We start from the raw sequence: 25,877 nt of genomic DNA, 5'->3' as shown, positions 1-25,877 counted from the left end.
AAGCTGTTGTCCGTCGTCGACCTTCTTGGTCTTCGAGGCTTCCTCTCGGAACCTCTTGATGGAATTCTTCAAGGTCTCGGTGGGCAGTTGCTTGATGTTGGTCAAGGCACTAACCTCCAAGTTGACTTTCCTGGCAGCGACAAACTGTCTCCGGAAGTTGGTTTGGAGTTTGTTCCAACAACCCACCGATCCTGGTTCCAATTTCTTGAACCATTCCTCTGCCGATCCGCTCAAAGTGAGGGGGAAGCATAAGCATTTGGCGTCATTGCTGACCCGCATGACTGTCATGACCCGGTTGAACCGTGACAAGTGATCACTGGGGTCGGAGTTCCCAGTATATGCTGCCATTTCGGGCATTTTGAAGTTTTTAGGGAGCTCCGCCTCCAAGATATGTTTGGCACAAGGCTCCCGATCCTCACTGTCTGAGTCGGAGTCATCTCCCTTCTGCCTCCGGGAGACTCGAGCAATATCTTTTCGAAGTATGGCAAGTTCTGCCATAATCCCTTCGTTTACAGTACCCGAGGAGACTACGGGCCTGTATCTTTTTTGGTCAAGGTGATCCCGGAGGTCACCTTGATTCCCATTGATTTGATTTCTCAGATCAATGGGTGGACATCTCTGTCCTCCTCTTCCTCTACCCCTTGGTTCTTGGTGCACGGAAACGCTTTTCCGGTCCCCTCGATCCTGAGGGCCAAGACTCCCTCTTTGGGGCTTGCCCCTCTGCGGACCTTTCCCTTTAGGGAAATCCGAGCGGACCTTTCGCGGATCCTGCACCTTTTTCTTTCGACCAGGGGCAGAAGTAGGGTTTTTTGTTTGGTTTTCCTCAGCAGGGTGCCTTATACGGCTAGGTTCCCTAGGCCTTTGCTGCTGGGAATTAGGCGAAGACGTTGCTGGCTCCCCGTCGAGTCCAGCGGCCATCGCCTTGGGATGCACGTGAATACCAGCTGCCTCCATGGCTTTCTCCATGGCTAGCATCACTTCCTGCATTTTTTGATTTTGCGCTTTCTGAGCTTCGATCTCAGCTTCATGATCGATAACTTTTTGTCTAAGGAGCACCAGCTCCGAGTAGCTTCCTCCGTCATAGGCATACTCGTCGAGGTGTTCCTCGTAGTTTTCATCGGGAACTATTTCTTCTTCTTCTTCCTCGGACTCCTCTGCTGCCCTTGAGGCTACATCTTCCTCATTGGGATCTTGAGCGTCTTCTAGAGGGCGAGGATGACGTGTAGCTCTTGTCTCCACCATTGTCGTGAAGTTAAATGCTTATTGTGAAGCAGCTTTCCTCAGCTCTCAATGAAAGCACCAAAATGTTGACCGAGGTTTTCGGCAACTATTAAAATATAATTATAATAAGGAGCTGTAAGAAAGTGAGATGAAGACTTTTTACGTGGTTGGGGCGTTAATGAGCCTTAGTCCACGAGCCACTGCTATTAATGGATGTATTTAATACAGATTCTACACTTGAGAGAATGTTTTTCTCTTCAATACAGAGAATGTTCTTGGTGAGTTTTTTCTCTTCTTGCTCTTTTGCAACCAAGATTCTCGACCCCATTAAATGAGCTTTGAGGGGGTATTTATAGTGTTTTGGTGGGGTAATCCCTAGGATTGTTCTTACACATGTGTCTGTAAGTATCCATAAAGTTGGGCATTTCCGATGAATATACCATGGGTGATGCATGGTCAAATCCCTAGGTGCTGTAGGGTTTTTATGGAGAATGTCCTTTTTGTCTTATGATTGACGTGACTCTTCGCAGAGTAGCCGTCGCTAGACTTAAATGATCATTACTGTAGCGCTGCTGTTCGGGGGTTGTGCCGTCAGACTTTATTGCGTGTTACAGTCCCAACACGCTTCCTCCCATGCAGCATTAAATGCGACTTGATTTCTCGGGAGAGACCTGACACATCCCGGAGAGCCTTCATGCTATGTTAGCTTCCTGGAGTACCTTGTACTCCGGGTGTCTCCTCCGGGACCCATGCTAATAGCGCTTCCTGGTGGCATAAAAAGACTTAGCAAATCTTTCCAAGTTATCTGATCCACGTGTCCCCTCTCGACTGGTCCACGTATTTTGGGCGAATTTTGGAGCAACAGTAACCAAAACAAAAAATAAACAGACTTATACATAACTGGTTGTACCTTAATTCGATTTTACTCTTCTTATTTTATTTTAAAAAAAAATATATTTATATTGGAAACCAGTAATCAATCAAAATGTAACTGTATATAATGTAGATGTATTATTCATGAGGTTTTTTTAAAATTTTTCACATCATACATTGTTTTGGATTTGGTGGGAGCTCCAGATCTGTTTGTTACAGATCTACATTTCATGAATCTGGATTTCGATATTAGGGGGAGTTGTTTTGATCGAATAAAACAGAAAACAAATGTGTAATTTCAGTTTCTTTACAGTTTTTCTGATTTTTTTTCGTCATTTTAAGTTTAGATCATTGCAGGTCTTCTTTTCCAGTTGATTTCGCCAGAATTAATAGTTGTATTTTCCTCGTTTTGGTTGTTTTGCGGTTTTGAAACGAGCGCGTATTTTCATCTTCATGGTTCGCTCTGTACAGCTGAAGGCTTAGTGCATGTGGTATTTTTGTAAATATTTGTATGTGGACTGTATAAATGTTTAATGGGCCGACCAAAGTATTTTTGTAAATTTTTTTTTTCTTTTTTGTATTTTTCTGTTTTTTTCCCAAAATAAATTGTGTAAATCTGTACTTGGTAATTACAAGAGTTAGGAGAATTAGAAAATATAATTAAGACCTTAATTACTTCTTTGTTTTTAGCTCATTCTCTATAAGTATAATAGAGTATTCTTTACGATTTCAATTCATTTATTAGCTTATGATTATTATAATTAGAGATTTTTACACCTCATGTCAAAATTGACACCTTTTTTACATTTTTATCCATACACGGTTTTTTAAACTTTTTTAACTTTTACATTTTTCAATTTTACTTTTCAAAAAGTTTAATAATTACAATTTTACTTTTTCCCTTCTTCCTTACACACATACACGCACGCCACCTCATAACTCCTTTCTTATTTTTTTTTTTTTTGAAATTTTTCATTTATCCATTCTTACACTCCACCTCCTCCATATCTGCCATATTCTTCTTCTTTTTTTTTTTTTTTTTTTTTCTCTGTTTCTCTTTCCTTTGTTCTCCAGAGCTCACCATCTAAAAAAACCAAAATCCAACTCCACCTTAGTCACAAAAACACCTCTCTTTCCACGGAGCTATGGAGCTTACTCTATATCTCTCAAATTCGGTTCAAACCAACATAGAGAGTAGTGGGTTGTGTCTCTCTTTATTTCTACATCAAACCAAAATTCGAAAGGAGAAGAAGAAGGAGAAGAAGGAGGTCTTTGGATTAATACACTAAAACCTCTACACAGTTTCAGCTTTTGGGTTAACATCAACTTCCTCTCTCTCTTCTTTTTCTTCTTCTTCATTTTATGTTGCTAATTTTTCAGGCCGAGCTCCTTATATTTTCCATGTAAAGTTTCCTTCTTTTTTCATGGGTATTCTATATCAGTATCAAAGTGTTTGTTTTAGAAAGAAAAGAAAAGAAACGAAGACTTCTTCTGTCTGGGTCTAAATTCTAATCTAGTTGATCTTTTTATTATCCGCGTTTGACAGATTTGAACTGGGTTTTTTTTTTTTTTCTCTTTCTCTTTCTTTTTCTTTTTCTTTTTCTTTTGTGTGAATGTGTTTGTCACCTTCTTTGGAGACTGTTTTGAGAATTTGAAGTGGGTTTTTTTTTAGTTGTTTTTATATTCATCTATTGCTGTAGTTTTTTCTTTGTTGTTTTCTGGTTGTTGTATGGTTGATTATGATGTCACGGTCCCTGTTCCTAGAAAAAATGTATCGTCTTGAACTGATACAATTGTTTGTATTCATCTATGGAGTTTTTATGTATTTCTTTGGTTGTTGTATTTCTTTTATGTATTTTTATTGATGTTATTTTTGTGTTGTTATTGAGTTTTTTTTTAGTTGTTTTTATATTCATCTATTGCTGTAGTTTTTTCTTTGTTGTTTTCTGGTTGTTGTATGGTTGTTGTATGGTTGATTATGATGTCACGGTCCCTGTTCATCTATTGCTGTAGTTTTTTAGTTGTATTTCTTTTATGTTATTTATTTATGTCTTTAGAAGCTTTATTCTTCTCCTCTGAACACGTTGGGCTTTTGACTGAATGTTGTTTTTGAGTTTTTTTTTTTTTTTGTACAACAATGGAGGTTGGATAATTTTTTATCCCTTTTTGTATTTGGATTTTCGGGATCTGAGTAGTTTTTCTTTGAGATCTACATTTTTTTAGATATGATTTTCCTAGTTTTGGAATGAAAATGGTTGAAAATGGTTGTTGGGGTTCTACAGCTGGGTCACGAAGAAGGAGGATCCCCTCTGTTTTTTTTTTGGCAGGTATTTTTGTAAATAACAACTTTTAGTTTCTATTTTTGTTTATTTTCTCTATGTAGGTCATAAATGTAAATTTTTTTCATTTTCAGTTTATTATAGAAAAAATCCCTTATAATTATATTGTTGTCGAGTAAGTTTACCATATGTGTGAGTGTCTTTGTGTGTAATTTATGTCTATAATATATCATTACAGGACAAAACAACGCAATATAAAGTTACCTATTTCAAACATTTTTTAGAAAAACCATACCCAATGTTTTTTTTTTTTTTGGAACAAATATTCATTACTTTTTTTCAAAATCCTTTGCCAGAATACTACATATTTAATTCTATGAAATTAATATTATTTCAAAAAAAAAATTAATAACTTGTGTTTAAATTTTAGTCAATTATAAAGGATCATGATCACATAATCACGTGTAACTTGTGAACAGTTTATAGATATTATATTTTTATTTTAATTTATTTTTCATTTCTTATAGTAGTACTAATACATAATTTTTCTATATTTAATTTTATTTTGTAGAAGTCTCAATTAAAAAAAAATGGTAAAATTTATATTATTAATTTGAAATGAAAGGCTTTCAAATAAGGGCATTTTACAATTTTGTATACATTATTTTAATTAATTACAAAATATGTGCAAAAAAACTTATTATCATTTTCTCATACACTTTTATATATAATTAAAAACTTTTTTTCAATTTTTATTATAATATATATATGGTAATAATTATTGATTAGTATATATATGGTAATATTGGTTATGTTTATTTTTATGTTTAGAATTATAATAAACATACTAATAATATAAAACATTTTATATATGTGTTTATTGGCTATGTTTATTTTTATGTTTACAATTATAATAAATATACTAATAATATAAAATATTTTATATATGTATTTATTTTATTTTCTATTAATTAAACATACTAATTTAATAAACAAAATAATAATATTCACATAAGTTTATTATATCACTCTACGTGTGTTATGTTTATTTTTTTAGTAATTTTTTAGAAAATAAATAATATATATAATTGTTTATCTTTATCTTTTTCTTTGTTTATTAATTGTGTCGTGTTTATTTTTTTTAATTAAATAATTTTTGGTATTTATAAAGTTATGTTTGTTTATTTAATTTTTAATGTAAGAATTATACTTCAATAAAAAACGCGTTCACTAACTCATTAGAAAATAATCAATATATAGAAACAATAGAAATAAAATATACTTATTTTAGTATAGTATAAATTGACTATGTCTATTTTTATGTTTACAATTATAATAAACATACTAATAATATAAAATACTTTGTATATATATGTTTATTTTGTTTTCTATTTATTAAACATACTACTTTAATAAACAAAATAATAATATTCCCATATGTTTATAAAAACACTTTACGTGTCATGTTTATTTTTAGTAATTTTAAGTATTGATTTATATTTATATACATTAATGTTTATAATTTTGATATTGTATTTTATTAAAAAAATCTTATTAAATTATAATAATTCATACTAAAATAGATAATAAACATTTATCTTTTAATAAAAAAATATTTAACTTGTTTATTTTTATAAAACTGTTTAATTAATTTTACGAAATTGTTTATTTTGAGGTTTAATAAACACATTTAAAATGTATGGTTTCATGTAATAAGTTTTCAAAATGTATAAATTTTTAAAATAATGTTTTTTTGCACATTTTTTGTAATTATTTTTTTTTTGTTGTACATTTATGAAAAAAGCCCTTCAAATAATTGTCTATGAACCATTCTATCTCTATATTATATGGCTAACACGTTCAGGCATTGGAATAGGCCACAAGTAATAAGAAGTAGTTGCTAGTTGTATTTTCCTTATTGTTTGATTTGTATCTTTAATTAGTAGGGTAGTAATTTGGTTAAGTATTATTAAGAGAAAGGTAGTTATAATCATTTGATTATTGTTTTGTGAAGAGGGAAATTCTCCTGTGCAGTTTATAATTAAGCTACTTTATATACCGGTATGTATTACTAGCATAGTATTACAAAACAGAGAAAAAGAATGAACAACTCTGTGTAATTTCCATTAATTGAATTCAAAGTACAAGAGCAAAGCTTTATATACAATCTGATATATACTAGAAGACTGTGCAACAGACTAACAACCAAAATAACAAACTCTAACTAATTCATACAGCTGGCAAAACTAACTCCTAACTAACTCTAAGACACTTAAACAATAGCTGTGATTGTTGATACTCCCCCTCAAAATGGATGGTAAATGTTTACCAATCCCATCTTGTCTTTAAGTGTCTTGAATTGATTAGGAAACAAAGCTTTAGTTAGAATATCTGCAACCTGATCCTTTGATGAAACATGATCACTTTTGACAATGCCTTGTTGCACCTTCTCCCTTACCAAGTGACAGTCTATGTCAATATGCTTTGTTCTCTCATGGAAGACTGGGTTGGCTGCAATATGTTGAGCTGCCTTATTATCACAGTACATGATTGTTGGTCCCTCATGTTCAATCCTCATCTCTTGAAGTAGTGAAAGCAACCAAATTAGCTCACTTGTAGTGTTAGCCATGGCCCTATATTCAGCTTCTGCAGAAGATCTTGAAACGGTTTGTTGCTTTTTGCTTTTCCAAGATATGGCCGAGCTTCCAAGAAAAATGCAAAAACCACTTGTAGATCTTCTAGTATCAACACAGGCAGCCCAATCTGCATCAGTGTATGCCCTTAACTTGATCTCTGATGCAGCATAGAAGAAAATTCCCTGTCCAGGAGTGGATTTTACATATTGTAATATCCTTTGGGCAGCCTGCAAGTGCTTGGCTTTAGGCAAAGATAGGAACTACTTAGCTTGTTAACTGAGTAAGCCAAGTCAGGCCTAGTGATCACAAGATATTGCAGCTTCCCAATTATTTTTCTGTACAAAGAGCAATCGGCTGGTTTATCAGCAAACTTGTCTTCCCCAAACTGTGACAGCTTCAGGTTTGGTTCCATAGGTGTCTCAACAGGTTTACTTCCCAGATAGCCAAGGTCTTGAAGTAGTTGTAGAGCATAAGCTCTTTGAGAAATGAAAATGCTCTTGTTAGACCTTGCCACTTCCAAGCCAATGAAATATTTTAGATCTCCAAGATCCTTGAGCTTGAACCTGTTATGCAACCTGATTTTTAAAGTGTTTAAGTCAGTGATGTTATTACTTGCAATAATAACATCATCAACATAAACCAATAGTATAATGATGCTAGAGGAAGAGTATCTCATAAACATGGAATGGTCAGTTGCAGAGTGTGAGAACCCTTCTTCTAGCAATCCAGTAGAAAACTTTTCAAACCACTACCTGGATGCTTGTTTCAATCCATACAGTGATTTCTTAAGTTTGCACACTGCATTAGGTGGCAATGGTGTCTCCCCCTTATGACTATACCCTGTAGGTAGAGTCATATAGATATCCTCATGCAAATCTCCATGGAGAAAAGTATTGTTCACATCAAGTTGATGTAGAAACCAACCTTTAATAGCAGCAAGGGCCAAGATTAGCTTTACTGTCACAAGCTTTGCAACAGGTGCAAATGTTTCAAAGTAATCTACCCCTTCTAGTTGATTATATCCTTTGGCAACAAGCCTAGCATTGTGCCTCTCAATAGAACCATCAGCATTCAATTTTATCTTGTAGACCCACTTACAACCAATGACATGTTGATCTGGGGGAAGAGGAACCACAATCCATGTCTCATTCTTCTCCAAAGCTTCTATCTCAGAGTCCATGGCATTGTCCCAGACTGGGATTCCTTTTGCTTGCTAAAAACTAATAGGTTCCTGCATGGTTGAAATGGCAAGCACCAGAGCCTTGAATTTTGAAGAAAGTTTGGAGTAATCAAGCACCTGGTGTAGAGGATATGCAGTGACTGGCCTACTGTCCTGAGAAGCAACAGACAAATTATTAGAGGACAGAAAACAGTGATAGTCATTCAAATAAGATGGCTTGGTGATGTTCCTAACAGGTCTGCTGGGAGGAAGAGGTGGAGAAGCAGCAGTGATAATTGGTTCAGACCTATCTTGATGAATGGAATCAGTAGCAGTAGGAGGAGAAGAGTGAGATGGAAATTCATGATCAATAGAAGACTGGGGCAAGGAAAAGAAGCTTTGATATTCAAGAGGCAAGCTGCTAGAGTCAACAAAAGGGAAAATAGTCTCATGAAAAACAACATCCCTAGAATAGAAAATTCTATTGGTATTTAGATCTAAAAGTTTATAAGCTTTTATACCAATAGGATACCCCAAAAATATGCAAGGAACAGCCCTAGGTGAGAACTTAGACCTAGAAGTGATAAGTGTTAAAGCATGGGCAAGACAACCAAAAGTTCTCAAATGATCATATGCTGGTTTTTTTGATTTAAGGACTTCAAAAGGGGTTTTAAATTTGAGATTTGGTGTAGGGATTCGATTAATTAGGTAGGCAGCAGTCCCTACACATTCATCCCAATAAGAAAGAGGTATATAGGATTGGAAAAGCAAGGCCCTAGCAACATTCAATAAGTGTTGATGTTTCCTCTCCACTACTGAATTTTGTTGGGGCCTTTGAACACAAGAGTGATAATGAACTATGCCTAAGGAACTAAACAACTCAGGGAATTGAAGTTCCTTCGCATTATCAAACCTAATCCCTTTAATTTGAACCCCATATTGTGTCTTGATAAGCTGCAAGAACCTAGGAATGGTTGTTTGAGCTTCGGATTTGGTTTTAATGAAGTTAACCCATGTGTACCTAGAATGATCATCAACAATGGTGATAAAATACCTACAACCAGCAAGAGTAGGTGTATTGAAAGGCCCCCATATGTCTATATGAATGAGGTCAAAATTATGAGCTGCAATATTATTATGAGAAACAAAGGGAAGCCTTTTTTGTTTAGCATAATGGCACACAGAACAATGAAAATCAGGAATGGAATCATTGTAAAATTGCAAAGTTTTATTCATAGAATGGTTTTTGATACAACTAGGATGCCCCATTCTATAGTGCCAAACAATTTGGTCACTTATTCTAGAATCAGACAAGGAAAAGATAAAAGGTACACTGTTTTTGGGATCACAATGAATGTAATAAAGCTTGCCAATCTTTTCACCCATCCCAATCATTTGCCTCTTCGAATTATCCTGAATGTCACATTTTTTATCATGAAAGAAAAATGAATAAGCAGCAGTATCTGTTAGTGTGGAAACAGACAACAAATTATGTTGAAATGCAGGAACATAAAGGACATTATGCAGAGGCAAATTAGGAAAAATGTTAACATCACCAATACCTTCAACTTTGATACTACCACCATGGGATAACCTGACATGAGTAATAGAATTATCAACATGAAGGTTATGAAACAATTTTCTGTCACAACAGACATGGTGCGTAGCACCGGTATCAATAATCCATCTAGTTTTAGAAAGGAAAGAATTCTCACCAGAGAAATGAGAGACGAGTGGAGTTTCCTGCTTTGGTGCTGAATGGAGCTCTGAAGTTCTTTGAGACAGTAAGGCCATTAGCTTTTGACACTGCATAACACTCAAGCTTGACACCAGATCTTGATCTCCTTGCATAGCATCTCCACTGTTACTTTCATTTCCTCCAGAATTACCTTCAACATTGGCAGCAGATGGCTTAACATTGCAATTTCCAGTCGATTCAGCATTCCGATTTGGAAACTTTCCATACAATTTGTGGCCAGGGGGATACCCGTGCAATCTATAACCCTTCGACATGACGTGACCAGCAACACCACAATGGTGACACACTGTTTTAGGCTTGAAAGGCTGAACACTGCCAGCAAATTGGCCAGAACTCGAATCGCCTATAGATTTCTCAGCATCAGGTGAGGAAGGCATGGATTGAGGTGCATTAGTTAGAGATCTCTGTCTCTCCTCCTGGATAATAGAGGCATAAGCTCTATTAATGTTTGGAAGAGGCTCCTGCATCAGAATTTGCGATCGAGCAGCACTGTAGGATTCATTCAATCCTACCAGAAATTCAAGAACACGATCCTCCTCTTGATGTTCTTGAAAAGTCTTTAAAGCTCCACAGGTACAAGCCGGTTGAGGTCGATATTCTTGAATGAGATCCCAAAGGCTTTTGAGGCGAGTGAAGTAATTAGTGACAGTGTTGGTTCCTTGAGCCAAAGATTGTTTGGTTCTGATCGCTTCGAAAACACGTGGGGCATTTTTCTGATTGAATCTCTCTTCCAGATTCGTCCATATCGTCGTAGCATTCTCCATGTACATGATGCTCTCTGCAATTTCACTCGACATAGCATGAAGAATCCAAGATATCACGGTGCTGTTACATCGATGCCACAGCTCAAAATCGTCATCGTCTTCTTCTGGTTCAGGAATCTTGCCATTGATGAACTTCAGCGTGTTTCTCGCAATCAATGCAACAGTCATAGCTCTATGCCATGAACTGTAATTCTCACATCCATTAAGGATCTTAGGAACTAAACTAGCTCCAGGATGATCGCTATTCGACAGAAAATAAGGATTTTTAGCATCATCAGAAAAGGATCGGCCACCAGGATCCAAAGCTGAGAAACGATTTGAATTTTCAGTAGAGCTTCGAGTGTGAGCTCCTCCACCTCGAGCCATGGAAGAAAAAGGAAGAAAGAAGAAGACAAGAATGGAGTTTACACAGAGTCCAGCTCTGATACCATATTATAAAACAGAGAAAAAGAATGAACAACTCTATGTAATTTCCATTAATTGAATTCAGAGTACAAGAGCAAAGCTTTATATACAATCTGGTATATACCAGAAGACTGTGCAACAGACTAACAACCAAAATAACAAACTCTAACTAATTCATACAGCTGGCAAAACTAACTCCTAACTAACTCTAAGACACTTAAACAATAGCTGTGATTGTTGATACATAGTAATTAAGCAATAGATAAATAGTATATAATTTGATTTCATGAGAGATGAGATGCTTTAGTAAATTTGTATATAATTATGATACTCTTGGGAGAATTTGGAGAATGATGTTAATGTAACTTCAATAAGTGTATAGTCTTCAAAATGAATGTATTAGTCTTATGATTCAACATGCATAACCAGAGACAGTTTTAAGGCTAAGTAGAGTAGACCTGTGACTAAGGACCTCATAACCTCCAACAAGATCTTAAAATGAAGTAATTTCATGTACTTCGATGAATATGAACAATAAATTAATTTTAAATATGATTGAGTATATATTAATTTTTGTATTTTGGCTGATTTATGAAATTTATAATTGCAGCTATCATTGCTTGCTTGGATGAAAAGATTGTGTCTTCGGCCGCCTGTAATTTTGTTGAGGACAATGTAATTATGTGGCAAAGAATCTTTTTTTTTCCTTTTTTTTTTTGTCTTTTTAAGATAATAAGGATATTATGGTTTACTTTGTTGTTGTTTTCATTGAGATTTTCTTGTTTAGTACCTCCTTAATAAGAAATGACTTGAAACTTTTGTGTCTACATGATTTAATAGTTTGATCTAGCTTTAAAATGCAGAATTTGTAATCTGCCTCAAAACAAATAATCATTCTATTAAATCATTCATCCATTATAAAGATTGGTTATTGGAATTTCATATAAAGTCTCATTTTCTTTGACTATAAAGCTTAAGAGGCCTAAATTTGGTTTTCATTTTTCTATTCAAATCATCAATATGAGAATTATCCCATAAAACTCTTCTGTGATAGTTTTTATAAAGAATTATTCGTATTGTTTCTCTTGATCGTTTGTTTAGTAAGTTAATTAGTGCGTCTCAAGTTTACTTTGGATAAGATTCAACAGATAACTTATAAACTTTTTTTTTTTTTTGATCAAGAAAGAAGAACTTCATTAATCAACTGAGCAAATACAACCACCAATAAACAAAACAAGACCCAAACACAAACTCCTAACAAGGAGCAACAGACCCAACAACACTAGAACTAACTACTTTGCAACTTTGACATATATCTTTTCTCAAGAGTAATTAGCTTTCTAGTGTTCACAATTTGTAATCTATATTTTACAGCATTCTTTACATCATTCACTACACCACAAACTGATTTAGAGAAGCCATTAAAGATACATCTGTTTCTATTGAGCCAGATATTATAAACCACAGCTGCCAAAATAAAAGCATTGATCCTGTGCAAAGAGCCATTCCCTCGCAAAGCTAACCAAATACACCAACCTGCATAATCAGTTGGCCACCCTTTATATCCCATCCAATTGAAAACCAAATCAAGAACCCTGGTCGACAACTCACAAGAAAAGAAAATATGCTCATGGGTTTCCAAGGCATCTTCACACATGGGGCACAAGGTAGAACTTAGCTCAATCTGAAATCGAACCAACTTGTCCCTTGTGAGCAGATGAGAGTTAACCACCTGTCAAAGGATAAATCTGTGTTTTGGCACTATGGTTGAGCTCCAGATAGCTTTGTGGTAATTGACCCGTTTTCGAACTAGACTGGTATTGTATAACCAGTTAGTGGGAAAAAAATGGAATATACGAATAACAATATAAAATATTAAACAATAATCTCTCTATAGAACGTATTTAAAAGTTGTGTAAATACTAATTACAATTTATTTGCCAATATGTAAATTAGTATTTTGTAATTATTTATAAATTAATAATAACACAAAAATAATAAGAAAAATTACCTCATATACTATTTTTTAATGTTTTTAAAAAATTACAGTTTGAATTTCTCATGTAATTTATCTGGTGATTTTATGTAGGTTGCTATACGAATTTTAGTGACAATTTAGATTTAGTTGCAATAGAAGTTTCAATGTAAAATTCTGTAAAAATGCAAAAAAAAAAAAAAAAAAAAAAAAAAAAAAAAAAAAAATATATATTTTGAAGTATAAAAATAAAAAAAATAAAAATAAAAAAAAAGCTGTAAATTTAATACTATACTTCGTAATTACAAGAGTTAAGAGAATTAGAAAATATAATTAAGACCCTAAATTATCTTTAATTATATAATTACGAAATAAGTAGGCCAATATTGAAATAGTGGCCACCCAATCTCATATTTCCCATCAAAACCCAAAAGAGTTTTCTTCATTGAGACTCAGCACACAATTGTCAACATATTAGTACATTTAGGAAATATATGATCAACACACAACTGTCACAGTTCAGTCATTCCCCATAACCATTTTATTTACATAGCACTACGAAATTTATCCAAAATTACAGCAAAACAAAGTATAAAATAGACAAGCGTAAGCAAAGTACCAAATTCCACGGTTTGTTTACAAACAAGGGTTTAGAACTCCCTCTCTGGGAACATAATAGGTGCAATGAGAGACCAGATGTACAGAGCTGCAGTTACCCAACCAGTTATAATCCTTACCCACACAGATGGCCATCCGACATCAACCAACTTCCCGCTCGCACCAACTGAGGTCGACCACCCGGTCAGAAGCATTGCCGAATACATACTAGCCAGAGAGAAAATAAGGTGGAAGAATGAATACGAGTATGATACTGGCTTAGACTTCTCTTTCTCTTCATGCTCGGCTGCCTTGTCCAGTGGAAGCAGAGGCTTCTCAGAACCTTTTCTCACATGGAAAACCACAAGTCAAATTTCAACAGAAGAGCAAATATACATAAAGAATGAAGTTCATATTTGATAATCTTAATTAGAACAGTGGGAAAAACAAAATATCTGGACTGCACAGTACTATCATAACAACACGAATAGGCAGAAGACTAAGAGAGCAAGTTGTCTTCCAATGATTCAAACAGCTAAAACTTACCAGCACGAGGTGAGCCTGGTGGAGAGAGAAGAGTAGTAGAAGATCCTGCACGAACAGCTGAATATACAACGGATAGAACAGTTGTACACAGTCCAAGAGTCAATGTCCCAGTAGAAACTGCTTTAGAATGCTTGTGGAGGCCATTGCACTCGTAATCCCTAGGTTCACTGGAAAGTGCACTGTAGCAGAGGTATGTGCAATACACAGATAGGACTGATGCTGGCAAAATGCTACCGTTTACCTGTTTTCATCAGAAAACCACATCAGGAAAGGATAAATATAGTCAAGATCCTTACAATATTCATCATTCATGTGCAATCAATACACAAAGCTTTGATAAAAATCTATACACAACAAGAAGAAACATAAATTTGCAAGGCTTTGAACCAAAGGGGTAAACTGTAACACATTAATCTTTCAGATCTGAACAAGTGTCAAGGTGACCAAGTCATCAACTATAAACTTACAGCAGGGTGCAGTGCTACTATAGCGAAGACAAACACTGAAATCAAAGTCATAACAATGAAGAAGGTGTTGAGACCACAGTCATGTCCAGATGGTGTGAACCAGTGGAAGAGAAGTCCAGAAAAAACAAAGCTCGCCAAATAACAAAATAGTGAAACAACAAACAAAGCAATGAACCTGCATTTGAAAGAAAAAATTTTACTAAAGCCACAAACAAACAAACGCAAGTAATAAATAAATAAACTATACACAATTGTTCAGAAAAATAAAGTTTTGGTTGGTAAAGAGGTTATGGTTTTAACTTGCAAACTGTGCAGAAAATATCACAATTGTTTGGTTATTTATCTTAATTACTAAGGTCTTTATTTCTCGTAAAGTAGTCATGATTTATCATTTCTTATACCAATGCCCAATGCCCGAAAAGAAAGAAGAATAGCCAGAGTAAGAAAAAAAAAAGGGAAAAGGTAAGAAATAACTCGCTGAAATAAAAAGAACAAAAAACCAATAGTCCTAAACTAACCAGAATCGCTCATCATAGCCAACCCATGTGTCATTCCATCTGTGAACGAAATCCAACAGAAGCACAACTTGAACAAGAAGAAATAATCCGGAGCCAAACTTTGAAATTGTCTCTGCAAACAAAATGGTAACCATAAGCTAAACACACAGTCAAATACATTATATAAATATATATATTATATTGGAAAGATAGGAATTAGGAAGTTAGGATTATACTAAATCACAATGCAGATAAATTTAATTTCTATCATAGTGTTTGTGCTTGTATTAGCTCCAAGTTTATAATATTAATAGTATCAAACGATAGGAAACTAGGGATGAGCTGATCAAACATGCTTCTAGCTAATTTGGGGGTTAAGAAAATGAAAAGCAAAACCAACACACTACTATCGTTCATCCATGCTGCACAGTAAAGAGTCTCAAAAAAAAAAAAAACAGTAAAGGCAGCCAGAAAGTTGTTTTATTACGGATCTTGATAACTAAACAGGTTGACTATTTAATCCGCCGCCAAGAAATATTTGATAGTATAAAATAATGTCATAAAATAAGAAAAATTAACTGTTATTAGCATGCATCTTATTCTCTAAGTATGATAATAAAGTGCAATTTACCAAAGCATTTTGCATAAAAGGAAAATAAATATCAAGTGACCAGGATCCTGTCAATCTTAACACAGCCAGTTAAGGTTTTAAGATTTTGTGGGATACAACAAACCCCTGAAGAAAACAAACACACAAACATAGGACTTACCATAAAAGTTAATAATCTCATTTGGTAAGAAAAACATAAAGATGACCAAAAGGCACCAGCATATAATTTTCATCATCCATCCACCATGGTGCAAACCATCACGGGGATCTCTCTGAGTTTTCACACCAACCATCATAACAGCGAAGATGGTGAAGAAGAGAAAATTTCCCAAACTAACACGCAACACTGCATCTGTTTCAAACCACTCCCTGCTTGGAGTGTGATGAAAGGTATTAATCCCTGCATCACAAAATACAACATAGAATACAAACAATGTTACAAACCCATATAGTAGCACTTGGAAAAATTGGTGAGCACACGTAATGTCAAGCCAATTGAAGCTTAAAAGTTAAAACCATTGTCATCTAAGCAATTCAATCAAAATATAAGAAAATTCTAAACTTTCTATGCAGATTAACTCCGCCACAACCAATCAATAATCGATGCTTAAATCCATTTTTTTCCAATTAATTCAAAGCATATAATATGATTATGAATAAATTAAACTTTAGAAGTATTGGAATTTGAAATTGCCTGAAAAATACCCAGAAAAAAGGGTCGCATGTAATACGACGCCAAAACCATAAAGCAATCATAGAGAAAGAAAGACAAACTGACATGGGATTTTCTCCATTAGAGGAGCAGCGACCTCGCGAAGCATCCATGAGACGATGAGAGAGAGGGCGAAAAGACCACAATAAGCAATCCTGGCAGAGCGGCGGCTGATCCCTGAGACCACCGTACGGCAAGCGTCACAGGCGCAAGCAGCGCAACATGAGGCCAGGCACGAAGCAGCCCACATCTTCCCTTATCTTATTATCTTAATTTCTTTATTATTTCAAAATCAATTAGAATCAATCGAAAACCCTAACTGAAAATTCAGAACAATTATTGGGAATTGAGTGGAATTGAAGGGAAGAAAGGGAGATGGTGTGGATTCCAATTCCAAAGGGAAAGACTTTTTTGCTTTTTGATCAGGTCAGGTCATCAGCTTTGAACGACAATGTGGAATCCGTGACTCGGTGAGTCAGCTCAAACGAGTTACAAAAGGAGCAGCGAAACAGTCGATGTGAGGACTAATTGGGAGGCTTTAGGTTATTTTTTTTTGTTGAAAAAATTAAATTTCAATTACTATTAACTCAATTATCAAAAATCCTGTGACTTCTTAATTTATACTCTTTAAAAAAGATATGTTGGAATCTCTTTTATGATTTTTTTTTTTTTATGTTATTTGTTATCTTTTTTTGTTAGTACAGTGGTATTTGTTATCCTCATAATAAATTTTTTTTAATACTACAAATTATTTATTATGATTATTATTTAAAATTTAAAATAATAATATTATAAATATAATGAAAATAGTCAATTAAAAAATAATAGTATCTAACTTTTGGCCCTCTCAGTAATAATATTACAGGTTAAAATATTAAAATATAACTCATTTAATGAAATAGTATCAAATTTGTTTAATTTATTCTATTGTTATGAATGGTGTGCAAGGTAAATTTAAAGGAGAGAAAGAGTTAAGGCAAGGGGACCAATCTCTCCATAAGTGTTTCTTCTCATAATGGAGTAATTTATGACCGTAACAAAAGAGTTTCACCACAAATTACCATAAAAAAAAATAATTATACATACAACCCGTTAAAAAGATATACCTATTACTAATCACATTAGAATTAACATTATGCCTACATGACCTATATAAATAGATATGAACTCATATCATCAATTAATCGCTCATATTAATTACAATGGCAAATCCATACTCACAAGTTTTCGTTTACACAGAAGACGTTAATCACTACTCATCATCTGATCAAAATGATCAAAATTCATCACTAGTCACCATCAAATTTATGGTTACAAGGAGGTACCACTCCCGCAGTAACCACAGCAACTCAATCGAGGATTACTCGACCACTCACGAGTTCACACACTCTTTCGACAAATTCGAGTCGATGAATTCGTCGTGCTCCCTCTTTTCGACCATGGTTTCGAGCATCGAACCCCCGTTTCAAATGGAGAATCTGTACTGGAACAATCCCAACCTTGGTAACATGGAGGATGAGTCAAGGATGATGAGAGTGAGCTACAGCACCATGGTGTGGATGATGGCTGATGCCGCGACACAAATGATGAAGGCCAGTAGTGGAAGGGAATTGAAGGTTTGGATTGAAAATAGAATTATGATTTCTGAGTTTAAAAGGAATAGAATGATTAAGGAGTCGGAAGAGTTAAAATGTAATAAGTCAATTAAGGATAATGAAGAGAAGAGGAAGTGTATTATGATGAGTGAGACATGGTTGAAATTGAGTGAAGGGCTTAGTGCTGACATGGTTCGGTTGCCACTTTGATTAGCCTCCATCTACTCTCTCTGCTACATCATATTATTAATTGTTAATTCACTTATTAATTAGTTTTTACAACTATGTCTTTAGTATATATATTTTGGATTTTTAATTTTTTATTCAAAAAAATTAATATTTTAATGTAAAATCAATATATATCTATTCTATATAAAGTGTGCCTATATAACTGAAATTCTTGGTTTATGAGAAATTCATGGGTGACTTTATTATTTTTATTTAATAAAATAATAAAATATTATTTATATATCATAAAATAATAATAAAACAAATTCTATTAATATTTGAACTGATATTTAACAAATTTCAACTATAATCACAACTATAACTCTAGAAATTAAAAATATATATATAAAATAAATTGAACCTTAAACCGCATATACAATTAGTTTGTTGAGAGAGATCAGAAAAAGAACGAATTATATATGGAATTTTTTTTTACCAAAAAAAAATGGACAATCCAGTTATATGCAGACTCGGTTAGAATGAAAAGTGCAAAATAAAAAATTATACTATTGTCTCTGTCGAAGCAAATGTTATCTTCAATTATCAACAATTTAGAAATTAATTTTTAATTTTCTTTTTATCTTACACACATTGTGTTTCCTTAAGTATTTGAACATCAATTTTTAGTTTATTGTTGGATTAACTTAAGAACATATTTAAATTATCAAGCTTTTTTAAACACTAATATACTGCATTCGGTATTTACTTTTTATTTATATTAAAAATAAAATGGTTTATTATTAAAAATAAAATGGTTTATGAGAAATTCATAGGTCACTTTTCATTTATATATAATAAAATAAACAAAATAAATCCCATTCAATCCAAAAAAAAATACGATTGAGTTTTTGCTGTTGTACATCTACGATTAGGTTTTCTTCAATATTTATTGTATTCCTTTTCCTATTACAATTTGGACATTCCCATGGGATCACATATAATATTCCAATCCGCAATTCTCTTTTTTCTTCTAGAATATGGAAGAAAGAAGAGACCATTATGCACATCTAGAAAGGCAGTGGAGATAATAATATAAACTTTTCATTTTTTTTCTTTTTTTTTATCAATTTTTTTTTTCTTTTTGAGTAAAGATAAATATGAAATTTTAATCACATAGAGTTTTATTTTAATAAAATATAGTATTTTAAAATAATTTAATAGTATTTTGTTATAGAATACTATCACTTTTTGTTAAACATGGTTTTCACTTTTTGTCGACACTACCATATTCAATTTATCAACGAAAAAATGGACAATCCAAATATATGCGGACCCGGCTAGAATGAAAATTGTAAAATACAAAAATTACACTATTGTCTCTATCGAATCGAAGCAAATGAAGATTGAAATCCACCAATGACTATCATTAGTTTTCTTATCTACAATTTTTAGACAAATGCTATCTTCAATTATCAATAATTTAGAGATTGATTTTTAATTTTCTTTTTATCTTACATCCATTTAAGTAATGTTTCTTTAAGTATTGGAACATCAATTTTTAATTTATTTTTGGATTAACTTAAAACATATTTAAATCATCAAGCTTTCTTAAACACTAATATATTGCATTCGGTATTCACTTTTAATTGACAACATTATAAAATATAATATTTAGATACACATAATAATCTCACCTAATAATTAATAATACTTTTTTTTTTAATTTTTAATTGTATCGCTTTCAAATAACATAGAAAAAAACTAGCATAAATTTTAGTATACGTGCCTCGCACGTAGTTTTTTGCTAGTATATATATATATATATCTACTTCACACTTTAAAATTTTTCTAACTAATTTTATTTATTCTCTCTTAAATTTTTTTACTTTCTAATTTTTTATCAGCTTCATAAATATTTATCTATTTTCTTATATTTTTTTTTCTAATTTATCTAAAATAATTCCAAATACATTTATTTATTCTTAACTTAATTTTTTTATTTTTCTAATTTTTTATTAAATTTATAAATATAGATTGATTGATTAATTAATTAATTTTTCAATTTTTTTCTCAATATACACGTAACCCCAAAAAAAATAATACTCTATAACTATATACTATTTTTTTTTTCTCTTTCTATATGAAGGATTAAAAAAAAAAACAATATCTCAACCACATATATAACTATCTAACTCATTTTTTTTTAAAAAAAAATATATAAAAAGAAATTTTTACACCAAAAATACAAATTACACACTTTATTACATATAAACCTACACACGGTCAAATCAACTTTTTTACCTTTTCTCAATATTTTATTACACATATACCACATACACATCACATCTATGCACCAGTCACGTCAACTCACCTATCAACCATCATGCATCCCTCAATCACTTCCCTCTCTCTTTTTCTTTTGTTTTCCTTTGATTTTTTTTATTTCATTTCAGTTTTTTTTTTTTTTGAAATAACAAATAACCTCCATTGTTGAACCTTAACTCCCCACGATTCCTCAACCATTTTCCCTCTCATTTTTGTTCTTCAAAATTTTTTCAACTCCCTCTAAACCATCCCATAACCTTTTTCTCTCTTTCTTTTTGTTTCCCAATCTTTATATAAAATGGATGTGACCCGTTCTTCTTCATCTCCTTCCCCTGTTCAAAAAAAAAAAATTCAAAATGGGTTTGAAATCACTAGCTAATAAAGCTAAGGGAAAACGTCCTTTTATTGAGGAGGAAGACTCTGATTTTGCTCCTCCATTAACGAAGCGTGGGAGAGCTCCTCCTAAGAAGAAAACAAAGGTCCGTGTGCAAGAAAAAATAGCTGAAGATGTTTATGGGAAAAACAATAATGTTGGTGTTCATTGCTCGAACCGAGGTTTGTTTTCGGTTTCATTTTCGTTTCCCCAGCTTTAAACATTTTCTTGTATTTCCATTTCATCGTTTTGGTTTTTTCTGGTTTGTGATATTTTAGGTTTTTCATTTTAAAATTTCGTTTGGTTTTCTTTGGATTTTTAGGACTTTAATTTTCTTTAATCAATTTTATTTTGTTCTTGGGTTTGGTATTTTAGTTTGTTTCTTATTACTTTCGTTTCATTTTTGTTGTGTTTTATGTTCTGTTTGTGTTTCTAGTTTTTTTTAGATATTTTGAAACATTTGTTTTTGTTTTAGTGTCTCTAATCAGTGGGTTTTAGTTTTTTTTTTTTTTTCTAGTTTTTTAATAGTTTAATATGTTTATGTATGATGTGTTTTGGGAATATTATTAGGTATAGTTGTTTGCTGTTCTTTTTTAGGTAACAATTCGATTTAGATGTTTGTAGTTTATATTCGTAGAGTTGTTTCTGCTTGTCAGTTTGTTTTTAGTTTTTTTATAGTTTTATTATAGTTTGTATACTTGTTTATTTACAATTTATATTTATTGCTGTTAATAAACTATAATAAAACTAAAATGAAACTATTAAGAAACGTTTAAATTTATTTCAGAAACTAACTATTTCTCAAAGTGTTTTCTCCTTTTCTTATTTCCAAAATAAATTCTTGCAAACAATTGAATTAAACTAATATAAAATAATGATGCAACTGTAAATCAACTTGAAAAGCCACAACACTTAATTCAATTTAATATAGTTGTGGTCATTGTGCTTTTTCATCAGTTTTATTTGAATCAGATCAATTGAATTAATAGTTGTATTTTTCTCGTTTTGGTTTCATTTTGGTTGTTTTGCAGTTTTGAAACGAGCGCGTATTTTCATCTTTATGGTTCGCTCTGTACAGCTGAAGGCTTAGTGCATGTGGTATTTTTGTAAATATTTGTATGTGGACTGTATAAATGTTTAATGGGCCGGCCCAAAGTATTTTTGTAATTTTTTTTCCTTTTTTGTATTTTTTTGTTTTTTTCCCTAAGATAAATACCTTTTGAATTTTATATTTTGTAAAAATTATTAATTCTGTTTTGTTAAATGATAAAATGTACCATGTATTTTCTAAAATAGTATGAATAAGACCCTAAATTAATTTTTTGTCAAAATAAAATTTAATAATAATCCGATCTAAATGTGTTATGATAAAACTGTTTACATATTTTTATTTGTTAATGCTAAGAATTATCTTCAAATTGATTATATTAAAAAAAATTGTTAAAAAACTTAATTAAAAAAATATTACCAAATACTACCTAAATTAATAACATTGTGAACTGAAACAAAAACAAGATGATAATACAAAAGTAATATGTCTAATAAATATATTATCACTTAAGACATGGGGTTATAAAAAAAAAAATCAATATACGGTATAATAATTGTAAATATCTGTTATCATAAAAAAAAAAAAAAAATGTAAATATCAATTTTTTTAAAAAGATAACTGTAAATATCAGTTTCTCTAACAATAAAAATATCAGAAAAAAAGGGAAATATCAGAAAAACGTGGAATCAAAATGAAAATATAAATATTAATAATTTTAATTTTCTTTAATAATAATAATAATAATTTTATTTTTAAAAAAGGAAAAATGAAATTTAAATTCAAATAAACGAAATAATTTTAAAAAGGAAATAGATTTTTTGTAAGTCGGCGGATGCTTTGTATAAATACAGAGGAGAGTTATTGAGAAACTGCGAAAGAAAGAGAAAGCAAAGGTGAGAGCCAAAGAAGAGAAGAGAGAGAGAGAGAGAAGAAGAAGAAGAAGAGAGAGATTGAGAGTAAGAGAGAGAAAGAGAAGATATGGGTATTACGTATCTTCGTCGAAGAGCGAGTGAGAGTGTGAGTGGGAATGTAAAGAGTGGATCAATGGAAAAAGTGTGTAAATTTTGGGCTGAAGGGAGGTGTGTCAGAGGGGGTCGATGTCGTTTCGTCCATTCTTGGTCTCGGGGTGATCTTTACTCCTACCTCGCAAATCTCCACGGCCACACTAAGGTACTCTTGCTACATTCTTTACTTTTCACTGTTTTTGATTCTTGGATTGGATTCGTAGATTGGATTCATGGATTGGATTGGATGATGGTTCCTTCTTTCTTCCTTCTGGAAAATGTGGTATTGGCTCGTTATAGGCGGTGACTGGTATTGCTCTGCCTCATTCGAATTCTGGAGATAAACTCTACACAACAAGCTACGATGGTAAGCTTTACATTTGGGACTGCCACACTGCTAAAACAACTGCTGTCATCAATTTTGGAGTCCCAATTGGGTGTTTGATCAATGAAGGCCCTTGGCTTTTCATTGGTCTCCCAAATGAAATCAAGGTTTGGAACACTCAGAATAATGCAACCACTGGACCTGAAATTACAATCACTCTTGATGGAGAGGGACCTGTTGGTCAAGTCAACTGTATGACTGTTGTCAATGGTACTCTGTTTGCTGGTACCCAAAGTGGTCAGATATTAGCTTGGCAAGCTTCCTCTGATGGAGCTTCTCCTACTGCTAATCTAACCTTCATCCCTCTTGGTGTTCCATCTTCCATGAAACATGGAGGTCCAGTTGTGTGTTTGTGTTATGGTGGAAACAGACTTTTTTCAGCTTCTTTAGACCACACAATCAAGGTAGTACATATACTCATATAAATATATATATATATTGCATTACTTACTCTTTTACTTGCATACATATATAATCATATATATTGTATTGTTTTGTAGGTGTGGGATCACAATTTACAATGTGTGGCCACCTTGAAAGGTCATTCAGATGGTGTCATGTCCCTTGCATTTTGTGGATATTATTTAGTCTCATCTTCATTGGATGGCACTATCAAAATTTGGGCTACCACTGAGAAAGGCCACGTAGAGACAGTCTATACCCATGAGGAAGGACATGTATGCATTCATTCATTCATCCTAATTAATCTATTACTTAGTACTACTAATTATAATTACAATAATAATAATAATATGTAATGATATGTTTGTTTCAGGGTGTTCTTGCACTTAATGGGATAACACTCCCTCCTAAGACTTGTGATGCAAAAGAAAAAGAAGAATCTGATGACCAAAACAACATTTTGCTTTGCTCTTGTAATGATAATTCTGTTCGTCTGTATGCATTGCCAAGCTTTGAAGAGAAAGGTAGATTCTTCACAACACAAGAAGTCAGGACAATTCAAAAGGGTCCAGGAGGACAGATTTTTACAGGGGATGGTTCTGGCCGTACTACTGTCTGGAAGATGAATCTTTAAGCCAAGCCAAGCCAAGCCAATCCAACCTCCTCATCATCAGAATTTAGAATACAATATTATTACATTGTTTGTTATTGACTATTGCTTGTATTTGAACTGTGTATACTAATTAATGAACAATAATTGTAAGTTTTGGGTTGGGCTATGCTTATGCACATGATTGGTGGTTTGAGTAGGTGCCAACATAGTTGAGATCTGCTCAAGGCTGCGATGATGCTTGCAACCCTCCCACCCCATTTTTCCATATATATTACATTGGTACTTTATTCTGTATTTACTGTGAGTTAATTATATGTAGTAATAATTCAAATTCAAATTCATTCACTTGACTTGAGCATTTTTTTTTTCATCACTTGTTCTTATTCCCTAATAATAAGAACAAGTACACAAGAACTGCCATATATAGGGAATTAATTCTCTACAAAGCAGAATTTGTAATGAGCCTCAAAAACAAAATAGTCATTCTACCTGTTAATTCATAATGGATACATTTGTAATTAAGTGTGTTCACATTCACATATATAGTCTTTTTTCATCACTTCTTTTTCCCTTATAAGCCAAGCCAGTCCAATCCAAGATTTGCTCTGCATATAATAACTCTCTGGTGTAGGAGTAGGACACCAGTTCTCTTGCACTAGCTTTGCTTAAAAAAATTAAAAACAAAAACAATGTTCATTTTATTTCAGCAATAATAAAAGATGACTTAAAAAATGAAGTTTTAGAACAAAAACTTGTTTTGTTGAGAGTGGGATTTGAACCCACGCCCTTTCGGACCAGAACCTTAATCTGGCGCCTTAGACCAACTCGGCCATCTCAACTTTTGGTTAAATTTTCGTTTAAATTGGTGTTATCTTTCATGATAAACATTTTAATAATCCTTGTTATAAAATATGATCTCATTCCTAAGTGAAAGCAGAAAATGTGATAATATATTTCTTGATTGTTTCCATCAAACCAATCACTTTTAGACTTTACAATATTATAATTTACATTTTGGGTGGCCTTAATGATGTTGTAATCTATATATCTATTCTATATAAAGTGTGCCAGAATTTTTTGTTTATGAAAAATTTATGGGTCACTTTTTATTTATATATATATAATAAAATAAAAATAAAATATTCCATTAAATCCAACAAAAAAAAATAGGGTTCTAGATTTTCTTTAATTACCGTATTTCTAACCCTATTTGATTATTTATGCCTCTTTTATAAACCCTATTTGATTAAAGTTAAGATTATAAGATTAATTCTCTACAAAGCAGAATTTGTAATGAGCCTCAAAAACTAAATAGTCATTCTACCTGTTAATTCATAATGGATACATTTGTAATTAAGTGTGTTCACATTCACATATAGTCTTTTTCACTTATTCATAATTTTATGTGCATAATTAACGACTTAAAATGTACAAATTTGAACCTTAATCACAACCATTAAC

The 25,877-nt window shown here is 32.6% G+C and overlaps 2 protein-coding genes, 1 long non-coding RNA gene and 1 other non-coding gene across 4 annotated transcripts; 1 reads left to right on the top strand and 3 right to left on the bottom strand.

Moving 5' to 3' along the window:
* Positions 1-3,012: 3,012 nt before the first annotated feature.
* LOC133030172 (uncharacterized) lies at positions 3,013-4,522 on the bottom strand. Its single transcript, XR_009684024.1, has 2 exons — positions 3,721-4,522; positions 3,013-3,386 (listed from the first exon to the last, which is right to left on the bottom strand). It is a non-coding gene; the product is annotated as an uncharacterized LOC133030172 (long non-coding RNA).
* An 8,962-nt stretch (positions 4,523-13,484) lies between these two features.
* On the bottom strand, positions 13,485-17,147 carry LOC115699112 (uncharacterized). Its single transcript, XM_030626352.2, has 6 exons — positions 16,567-17,147; positions 15,949-16,188; positions 15,200-15,311; positions 14,682-14,856; positions 14,215-14,455; positions 13,485-14,011 (listed from the first exon to the last, which is right to left on the bottom strand). The coding sequence occupies exons 1-6, from the start codon at positions 16,748-16,750 to the stop codon at positions 13,722-13,724; spliced, it is 1,242 nt and encodes a 413-aa protein (XP_030482212.1). The 5' UTR covers positions 16,751-17,147; the 3' UTR covers positions 13,485-13,721.
* A 5,675-nt stretch (positions 17,148-22,822) lies between these two features.
* LOC115698615 (zinc finger CCCH domain-containing protein 48-like) lies at positions 22,823-24,757 on the top strand. Its single transcript, XM_030625733.2, has 4 exons — positions 22,823-23,182; positions 23,317-23,805; positions 23,902-24,078; positions 24,177-24,757. The coding sequence occupies exons 1-4, from the start codon at positions 22,991-22,993 to the stop codon at positions 24,435-24,437; spliced, it is 1,119 nt and encodes a 372-aa protein (XP_030481593.2). The 5' UTR covers positions 22,823-22,990; the 3' UTR covers positions 24,438-24,757.
* A 417-nt stretch (positions 24,758-25,174) lies between these two features.
* TRNAL-AAG (transfer RNA leucine (anticodon AAG)) lies at positions 25,175-25,255 on the bottom strand. The gene has a single exon. It is a non-coding gene; the product is annotated as a tRNA-Leu (tRNA).
* Between the last annotated feature and the right edge of the window lie 622 nt (positions 25,256-25,877).

Source organism: Cannabis sativa, chromosome 8, assembly GCF_029168945.1.
Source record: "Cannabis sativa cultivar Pink pepper isolate KNU-18-1 chromosome 8, ASM2916894v1, whole genome shotgun sequence".
NCBI classification, from domain to species: domain Eukaryota; kingdom Viridiplantae; phylum Streptophyta; class Magnoliopsida; order Rosales; family Cannabaceae; genus Cannabis; species Cannabis sativa.
Note: the sequence above shows the minus strand (reverse complement) of the source record. Positions and strands in the feature narration are given on the sequence as shown.